Source organism: Seriola dumerili, unplaced genomic scaffold (genome assembly GCF_002260705.1).
Source record: "Seriola dumerili isolate Sdu_G_001 unplaced genomic scaffold, Sdu_1.0 BDQW01000493.1, whole genome shotgun sequence".
Lineage (NCBI taxonomy): Eukaryota > Metazoa > Chordata > Actinopteri > Carangiformes > Carangidae > Seriola > Seriola dumerili.
This window is the reverse complement of record NW_019174748.1, coordinates 1,083,100-1,092,968: the sequence shown is the minus strand read 5'-3', so window position 1 is coordinate 1,092,968 and position 9,869 is coordinate 1,083,100. Positions and strand designations below refer to the sequence as shown.

The 9,869-nt window shown below is 38.8% G+C and overlaps 1 protein-coding gene and 1 long non-coding RNA gene across 2 annotated transcripts; both read right to left on the bottom strand.

Moving 5' to 3' along the window:
• Positions 1 to 565: 565 nt before the first annotated feature.
• LOC111235466 (polymeric immunoglobulin receptor-like) lies at positions 566 to 6,438 on the bottom strand. Its single transcript, XM_022763938.1, has 7 exons — positions 6,373 to 6,438; positions 5,262 to 5,579; positions 4,254 to 4,580; positions 3,959 to 4,057; positions 2,662 to 2,760; positions 1,757 to 1,797; positions 566 to 926 (listed from the first exon to the last, which is right to left on the bottom strand). The coding sequence occupies exons 1-7, from the start codon at positions 6,410 to 6,412 to the stop codon at positions 810 to 812; spliced, it is 1,041 nt and encodes a 346-aa protein (XP_022619659.1). The 5' UTR covers positions 6,413 to 6,438; the 3' UTR covers positions 566 to 809.
• A 1,493-nt stretch (positions 6,439 to 7,931) lies between these two features.
• LOC111235460 lies at positions 7,932 to 9,508 on the bottom strand. The gene is made up of 3 exons (XR_002665683.1): positions 9,057 to 9,508; positions 8,647 to 8,955; positions 7,932 to 8,252 (listed from the first exon to the last, which is right to left on the bottom strand). It is a non-coding gene; the product is annotated as an uncharacterized LOC111235460 (long non-coding RNA).
• Between the last annotated feature and the right edge of the window lie 361 nt (positions 9,509 to 9,869).

Below are 9,869 nucleotides of genomic sequence, written 5' to 3'. Positions count from 1 at the left end.
CGCGACATGACAACAGCGGTGGCAGCAGCGGGAGCGCTGACTCAGTGTCCGCGACAACAGAACATGGGCTGCACAGACACTTCTGCTCTGAAATGAGTCCAACAGAGAAGAGAGACTGAAACTGGTATCGATCTTCAAAAACGAGACGATAGTATCGATATTTTGGGATCAATCCACCCAGCCCGGTTCAGAGCCGATACTTTATACTGATGGTGTATGATTGGCGCCAAGAGTGGAGAGAACATTGTCATGGTCTGTTCATGTGAACACCATCCGCTGAAAAGAGAGGGGTGCCTGTAATGAAAACTATAGACGACCTTCTGAACAGTCTACATACTTTTGGCAATTACACTACATGAAGCAGCCTAACAGAGAACGAACATGAACAGCTTGTGGACACTTTAAATAGACCACCTTTGGATTGTTGGATTACAGTATGCTGCAGACAGTAGAGAAGCTGCACTACTACCACCAAGTGAATCCAACAGAGGTCAGCAGCGCTTCATTTTCCAGCCCTGCCACTGGGGACCAGAGCAGTGTTACTGATGAAGTGGAGACATGTGCCTTTTCAATTTCCCCCTGGGGACAAATAAAGTTTATTGAATTGAATTTTAAACATCGTCAAAAAAGGTAAAAAGGAGGACATTACAAATCAGTGACACGGCAGCAAACTGAAAAAAACACATTCTCAAACTGGACAAAAGTAGCTACGTGGCATAAAGAAAAGCTGAGTTTTCCCGCATTTGCATTTCTTAAGCTGCTGAGTTCTCAGGGCCGTCCAGGTCTGACTTCACTAAGGATCATGTGTGTTACGAGTGTGTGAGTGTGGAGTAGATTTGGTTCTGATCCCTGCTGGCTGGATTGAGGCTCTGGTAGGTGGCGTCTTCACCTGTGGAGACTGGACCACAGTTCTCATAGAGGGCAATCTGAAAAAAACAAAGCAGCAGATATTTGACAGAGAATAAAAACACATTTAAAACACAGTTAGGGACTGGAGATGGGTGGGTGTATCTCTTAAATCATCAAACTATTTTTACACAGCTTCTGTGGCCACGTTGTCAGTGTGTACATCATTTCCTAGCTGACTCAGGATGATTATGACCACGACTGAAATGTTCCATGCTGCGAGAATTGTTTCGTCACCTTCCTCCCTGCATCAGTGTATTTGAGTACAGCCATTACTCACTCAGGTCCATCACACTGTAAACGCCACAAAGAGCCCATCTATTATGACAGCTTCTGTTTCACCTGCTTTCATTCCTCATGGTATTTTCTCACAGAGGTTTCTTTGATTGGTCTTTCTAGAACGTGAAAACTTGATGATACATAAGTCTGAGTCCTCACTCAGCTGTGAAAGAGGAAAACACAAGGCTCAAGAAATAAATGATGCTGTTTGGAACAGATGAAGTGTTCATATTATAGGAGGGTGCATGTTTAAAATGATAAGATTTTTATTGAGTATCATAAGTAAATAAACAAATAGATTAAGGTAACCTGCACAATAGTACACTTTAATTAAATATTTTTCTTGTCATTTTCTTGCACTAAAGAGTCAGTAACTACAAATAGGACGAAGATGTGGAGTTTTACTCATAGAAAACACGACAACCAGACTTTGAAATTTAACATAGAAAAGCCACGTCCTCTGCTTTGGGACATTTTGTCATGATCGTATTTGAATCTTGTAATTGTAATTTTAGCTTTACAGTGGTCATCATAGTCAAGAGTGAGAGTGAACAGAGTTAATGAAAGTCACCTCCGTGTTTGTGCCGTCTAAATCTCCTCTGGCCTCCGAACCTGTGGAGCAGACAAAGTATGTGTCTCTGTTATAATGAGTAATTAGTAAAAGGTGCAGACGAGGATGGACGGTCGGTGTTGGTGAGTTCAAGCAACTGGAAAACAGCCAATGACAAGACAGCAGCTGGAGTCACACTCAGAAACAAAACCTAACCTTCCTGGGCTACTTCTTCCCTGGCTTATTCTGCATATCTAAAATAATTATTAATTAAAAAGAAAAAGAAAAAAAAGAAAATCCATCACCAGGATATAACCGAGCTCAGATTTTTCTGGAAGTTCCCACGTCTGACTGAACTGTTTAAACACTGATACATGTTTAAGCACTGTAACATGCCGGAAAATTGTTTTGTAGCTTACTTGAATTTGTGAAAGAAAAGAAAAGAAAAAGAAACATTTTTTCCTGTTGCGGGAAACATCAAAGACTTTGGTCTGATCGAGTAATTAAGAAATTCTGTTCAAGTACGAGCCATGAAGCTTCTTTGCTTCCATCACATGCAGCTACACACGTAAACTATTGTCTTATCTTGTTGAATAAGGAAATTCAAATTCATAAAATTCAGCTTCTGAAGCCAAACTCACAGAAGGGAGAAAAAACTGACAAGAGCCTTGTTTTTATGCTATAATGTCAACACTACCACACACTGTTGGAAGAGTGTACATTTTTGCCAGCTGATAAATCCTCCAAACAATCCAATCACTCCACAAGCTGCTAAGACTCCAGACCTAAGTTATGACTGGATAAAAGTCCAGGCGCGTAGGATGAGCCAAAAGTAAGCTCCTCACTCGGACCTTACATGATGTGTGAAAATTTCGTTTTTTGTGAGAAATGCGAAGTGTGAGTTACTGTGTTTCCTGTAGTCTTACCACATTGTTTGTTTTTCCTCTTGATGCAGATCATAATCAGAGCCAGTGACAGAAGGATAACCACAATGACCAGAGTGAGACACGCATACAGCGGCATACCTGTGAAGATGAACAAGTTTGTTTTACACACCTCTGGTCGATGAGAGGGTCCCCATTTAGTTTGTCCAATGCACATGCATGAGGAGGCACATGCATTCACACACTCACTCCTGCCAGTGCTTCCATAGTATTCAATAAACATGACTGTCAAAAATGGATGTTGTAAAAAGTCACTAAGAAAATCACGTTTGGAAATGTTTCGTGAGGAAGGAGACGCATTCAACACATTTGTCAGCCCTCGGGGATACGCACAGACACGCTTGTTTACAAGACTGAGAATTTGTTAGCACTGAAACCACAAGAGTACAGAACCAAGACCGTTTTCCCAGTGCAGCAGTGTGCATATCATTTTCCTCTTTTCTTGTCTGAAATCACTTCCTCATTCACTGCTTCCTGTACAACAGACACTCACTAGTTTGTAGTCTCCAGTAAAGTGATGTAGACAGATGTAGTTTCCTATGACTTTTACACTAACAAAATTTAATGCATTGCATTGTGGGATTGTTAGTAGAAAATAACGCTACTTTAGCAGTTCAACTGTGAAATTCTAAAGAGTACTAGATAACAGCATGAATTTCACACAGGAAGGCAACGCACTCATTACAAGTAACCATAAAATAAGACTTCAGCATTCTTCAATTGTCCAGGTGACTCGCTATTTTCAAAAGTAGAGTTCTTAAAGCATGCTCCAAACATCAAACATCATAATATAATCAAGACAGAATAAGACTCCTGACTGAGATATTAGGACATTAAATTCACAGGTGCATTGTTGTCTGTAAGTGAAATAAAAGATTTGATGATCGGGGCCAATTCCGTTATTTTCTCTCAGCTCTAAAGCCAGATGATTAGTCCTGAAAATGACAACTGTCAAAAACAACCGAATGTGCTCCACTGAAACACAGAGCAGACACCTGGATTGTGTTGGAGCCAAACAGGGATATGAACAACCAGGTTTCTTAGGTAGCATATTATATTAGCAACTAGCAACTAGCATTATCAGCAAGTGTGTGCATAAAGATACTGACAGAAGAACTGACAGATGATGGTGAGGACATGACACAGACTTGAACCTGACAGAAGATGCATAAGGTTAAATTTAAAATCAAATTCTTATAATTGTCATGATGTGTTTTAGTGAAAAGATGTTTCCCCTCAGGGTTCCAGTGGATGTCTGGCCTCTGGGACCTAAATGTACCTGAATCTGAGGAAGTTGTGGAGCTTCCTGTAGTGGAGGTTAACCTCTGTGTTGGTGGTGGCGTGGGTCTTTCTGTAGTGGAGGGGAACCTCTGCTGTCCTGGGATTTAGGAGAAAACTTTTAGTTAGAAACTTTTAGTGTGACTTAGGAGCACTCTGAGTGTTGAGATCAAAGGCTTTGTGAATATGAGCCCAGGGACTTTAAAACAGCAGCAGCTGCCAGACAATGATAAAAATATCTTTCACACCTCCAGAGACATCGAGGAACATTTTCTCTCAGTTCAGTAGAAACTCACCGTCTGAAACAAAGATCTCAAAGTCCCTGTGTGAAGATGAAGAAAAGGTTCTGCCCTGACGACACCTGTACCGTCCTGAGTCAGACGTGGTCAGCTGTGTGATGGTCACAAACAGAGAGACTCTTCCAGATCCTGTTAAATATGTGAAGCTGTATCTGCCTCTCTGAAGTGTGTCAGCATCTGTTTCAATAAGAATGTCGTCTCGTGTTCTACATTGGTTCTTACAGAAGAACTTCCATGTTCCAGTGGAAGAAAAGGAGCATTCCACTGTGACAGTTCCTCCAGTTCTTTTATGGAGCTCTTTTACACGGTTTCCATCCAGCAGTGCTGATGAAGAGACAAACATCAGTTACTATCTGTTCTTAAGATGATGCAGTCTGATCACAACTATTACAATTTCAAATCTGATCCACAGTCAGACTGGATTTCATTTGATTTCGTAGATTATGAGAAGTAGACGACTGACCTGATAATTAAGTATAATATATTTTGAAACTTAGTTTTCTTCTGAGGATGACATTTTCCTCCATTCATTGCCTCTTTACAATATTGAAAAAATCATATTATCATCAGTCTGAAATTGCTAGGCTCTTCCTAATATCCTGTATGAGTACGGCAGACAATTAACAAATAAAAACCAGCCGTCAAATCATGGAACAATAGAACATACTTGTGTAGTTGAGTATGAAAATACTGTGCAACAATCATGCTGCTGTCATCAGTCAGCTCCTACTCCTGATATAAAATTCTTCATCATCAAGTAACAATAAGTGTGTATGTGTGTGATTCATTAATATTCAAATAAAACCTAAGCGTCCACCTGTCTTCCACTCCATCAGTTACTTTACAGCAGATCTGTCTGTTTTAAACCAACATTAATCAATGTTCACTGTGATATAAAATATAAAGAATTCAATATATCAGCAGCTGCCAGTGAACTGTGACACTTCTCTTCAGACCTTCAAAGACAAGAAAGAAACATTTTTATGACTTTTAGTAGAAACTCACCGTCTGTGACGATGATTTCTAAATCCTCGTATAAAAAGTGAGATGTGCCCAGACGACACCTGTATCGTCCTGAGTCAGACTTGGTCAGCTGTGTGATGGTCACAAACAGATCTCCTCCTTTAGTATATCTTTTATATTCCATGCTGTATCTGCCGCTCCGAGCTCTGTTATTAGTTGTTTCAATGAGAATGTCTTCTTCTTTACATTGGTTCTTACAGAAGACCTTCGTTTGATCAAAGAGACCAAAGGAGCATTGAACTGTGACGTCTCCTCCTTCAGTGCCTGAGTAGACAAGAGCAGCGCTTCCATCCTGCAGAGCTGTTGAACAGGTGAACAATCAATAGTTATCTCTACTTCCTGTAAGATGCTGCGGTCTGATCACAGTATTTCCTGCTTCACATTTAGACCCACAGTCACACTGGGAGCTGCCCAGATCAACCACAGTCTGACTGAGGATCACAGACCTGCACTGCTGAGTTTCCCCGTACAAATAAAGGTTTCAATCAATTGTAAAAAGTAACCGATTCCCTCCAGATGATTTTACGTTTTATCCTTTTTTTCTTTTCCTTGTCCTCTTTTCCATTAAGAAATGTGACAGAGACAAAATATGAAAAAATACAGTCGAGTAGAACCTTTCTGAACTTGTCTGTTTTTCGACTTTAAAATGTTACAAATAAAAAGTCAAGGTTTCAGCTACAAACCACATAGGCTCAGTGTGACTTTCAACTCACTCAATTCCCATTTATCAGAACAAAGAACTTGAAGCAAGAATGAAAAACATCGTCTGATTTCAGCTTCTTAAATGCTGCTTTACTTTGTCACATATGATGGTATAGAATATATTTGAGTTCTGGACTAACAAATAAAAGTTAAAGATGAAAATAAATAAGTAATTTCTGCCCTTCATTTTCCTTACTGATGTAGAGTTTATTCAGAGGAAGTAACAAGCACTAGTAATGAACAATAAAGTAAAGGACATGTTCCCATTTTTTTTTCTTTCTGACAAGCCAATATGTTGACTGAGAGCTGCTGTTCTCTGTCATTGTCTCTGAACTGGCCACAAACAGGTCCCTTCTTAAATATGACAGGAATGCAAAGTGGATGTACTCACAGAGGAAGAAGCAGCAGATCAAAGTGTGAGAGACTTTCATGTTGAGGCTCTGATGGTTTACCGTGGCCTCTCTTCCTTCTTCATTGTCAAATAAGCATCTTCCACTTCTCTAAATGATGGAGTCCCTCCTTCAAACACAACACACACAGCTCAGAAGAATTGCTTTGTCATATATGATAGTTATCAGGAGCCTTTTTTTCCCCCCTTCTTTTGAGGACAATTTCTTTTTTTTAAGTTATTTTTTTGGGCAGTTTTTATTCGGATAGGGACAGTGACAGAGTGACAGGAAAGTCAGGGAGAGAGAGGGGATGACACACAGCAAAGGACCCGCCTCCAACCCATGGCCGCTGCCATAAGGCCTGAGCCAAAGTGGACCACCCACTACAAGTTGAGCCACCGGGACGCCCCCTTGAGAACAATTTCTAAAATAATCAAATAATTAATTTTAAACTATGTTACAGTCTTAATTTCAACCCATGTTCTGGCACAGAAAAGAAGACACAAAGCACTTTTCAAATTTGGCTTATTTCATTAGATACAGGGAAAAAAAAAACATACATACATACGTTTTGTTATCAGAAGAATAAAAAGTATCTTATCACCACGAGTACTGAAAAAATTCAAACGTCAATCCTCTAAACAGACCCAGGGATAAGATGACGTGGAATGAGGGGTTGGTTTTGAACAGCTGAGTCAAATTACCTACCTACTTAATAATAATGATCTATTCCTTCAAAACCAAAAGTTACAAGGTGCTTTACAAAATACAGTACCGTGCGATATGAGGTGCAAAAAGAGCAAGAAAATAGAAATAAAACTAAAATTTAAAAGAGCATCATCATAAAAACAGGAAGAACAAACAAAACTTTTTGAACATACACTATAAAAATATTACACAAATGCCAGTCTTAATTTACTCAACAGGTCACACTTGCTGTAGCTCTAAATATTATAATCTAACTTTGTCAACATATTTATGCATATAATGTATAACACTGGTAGGTCACTGAAGTTATTACGCATAAACATGAAAAACTACATTCAACGAAGTGATGCTCTTTTCCACACCATTATCAAATTTTACCACAGTCAGACCATCAGAGAACTGCGTCACCATAACAGCGCCAAGTGTGGTAAAACAACAGTCATCCTATTTGTTGATATTCAATGTACGAGACTTAATAAAGGACTAGATATGAATAAAGTGAATAAATATAAGTTCCTACTCTGACAAAGGAGTATTTTAAGTGGAACGTCATATTTCAGTGTAATTCTGAGGAGTTTTCTGTTACAAAAAGTCTTCATTCCACACACCATTAATTATGATTCTCTCAAAATTACAACTTTCTTTCTTCAAAATAACTTTTAGACAAAACAGTGAACACATTCTCAGATGCAGAAATTTAGTGCAGTACAACAACAAAACAAACTTGGGAAACTTGGACACTTTTTTCACTAGTTGGAGGAAGAAAAAGATTTGCCTCAGTTTGGTGGAAGTTTTAAGTTTATTTGTTCACTGTAGTTAAAACAAAGATAGATAAAAAGATAAAATTCTGGGATTACAAAAGAAAATTACAAGTTTCACAACAAACGTAAAAGTTATTGAACTTGAAACTAAAAATTAACCCCATGTTTTTTTAAACACTTAAATCTACTTAAAAATTAAATCATTCAACGTGATTGACTTGTTCATTATATACATAAAAATGATATAGATAAAAACATTACTTCTGATCCCTGCAAAGCAAAAACAAAATCAACATTTTATGTTAATGTAAGAGGAATATATCTGGTGTTACTGCATTCAGATGTCGGACTACTCCTCTGTGACCTTTGGTTGCTCGTGCTTGTGGAGGGTTTTCAGTCGATTGTTTCAAGATCTGGAAAAAGAACAAAATGGCAGTCGGGGTTAGAAGCCCAGAAATCTTCTACTCAAGTCAAAATCTCAACACAACAGTGACAACACTTTAGGATTTAAGACAATGTTGGAAAGAAAGAATGAAAACATCCCAGGAGATATGAGGTTTTTCCACACTCGCTCTCCTGAGTAACTAGTAAAAACTAAAAATATTCAAATATGAAATGTAGTGGAGGGAAAGTCTCCATAATGTAGTTACTGTTGTTTATCGGCAAATATAATAAATTTGTATAATATTTATACAAATTTTGGTCCTAGATTTTCTTGCACACTGATTTGATTTTCAATTGTAGGACCATTTAGCTAAGAATATAATGTGATGAGGCGCCTAACTATGACAGGTGTTGATTCTTTACCTTGTGTCATGTTGCTCGTGCCCCACGCTCTCATTCAGAACTGGTTGGTTGAGTAGATGCGTTAACCAGTTCTTCAGCAACATCAAAACACTCTTCCCACTGTTCACCACGGATTTTGTTCTCCATTTCCTTTGTCAACTTTTCCTTTGCACATTTCCTCAAAATCTGTTTCAGTACATTTTTCTCCTCTTTCAGAATCAGTTTGTAATACAAGTTTTTTCTTTCACAACTTGAATGTCTCCTCCATCCAAATGATGACAACAGGGCTGGCAGGCAAATGATGCCAAAGAGCAAAAAGGTTCCGATAACCTGCAAAAAAAAAAAACCCAAAACGGTTATATTATCACACCATCACTGTTTTCTTTCATTTCCTACAGGTTACAATGATGATATACAAGAAACACACTCACCCTGGACTCATTTTTCAGTTCAGCGATGATCACTCGGTCCTCGTCAGTGATCCTTCCCCTGTCTTTGCAGGCTAACTGTGCCTGTTGTTGAGAGTGATCGTTCATACAGCAAACGTACCAGTCTCCATCAATTAAAACACACACGACCCAAAGCAAACCGATGAAAGCTGCTTTGATAATGTGACGGAAGCAAGACCCCAAAACACTGCAGGTGTGAAGCCTGTCACTGCCTCCAAACGCAGATGAACACAGGTGTCTACAGACTCTCTGAAATGGCCTGTCTGTCCAGAGTATAAAGACAAATACTATAAAGACTGGCAGGACCAGGTACAAGTTGCAGTCAAAGTCTTGCGGTTTGCAAGTGCATTCAAAGTTCTTGCCGAGCAGGATAAAAATCGCAATCACTGCGATGTAGGTCCAGAATTTCCCACAAGAGAAACTTGCCCGTTCCCCCTCCATCTCTGAAGTGCAGTTGGCATCTGCTGACAACCTGCTTATACCCTCTGAACCTGCACCCACATGAAACCATGTATTTCCTGTTTTTTTTTTTTTTTTAAAAAAGGAAGTCTGCTGTGTGTTGGACATGCCCAGTATAAAGACTGAGGTATCTACATTTCAAACACTATATACAACCTCATTTGTTGGGTTTTGTTTGTTTTTTTCCTTAATCATTTGAAAAAGAAAACAAAAAAAAAACCAGAATATATCATAATAAAGTTTGATACGATAGGTTCAAGTTTTCTGATAAATTATGAAATTAATTTTGTGAAAGTTACCGTTTTGTTATATAGCTGTCCTACGGTCTCTACCTGC

Coding starts and splice junctions, on each gene's coding strand:
- LOC111235466 (XM_022763938.1), bottom strand. CDS start 6,412: ATGAAAGTCTCTCACACTTTGATCTGCTGCTTCTTCCTCT. Junction 4,581..5,261: donor AGAAATCATCGTCACAGACG/GTGAGTTTCTAC, acceptor TCTCTTCATCAG/CACTGCTGGATGGAAACCGT. Junction 1,798..2,661: donor GAGGAAAAACAAACAATGTG/GTAAGACTACAG, acceptor TCTGCTCCACAG/GTTCGGAGGCCAGAGGAGAT.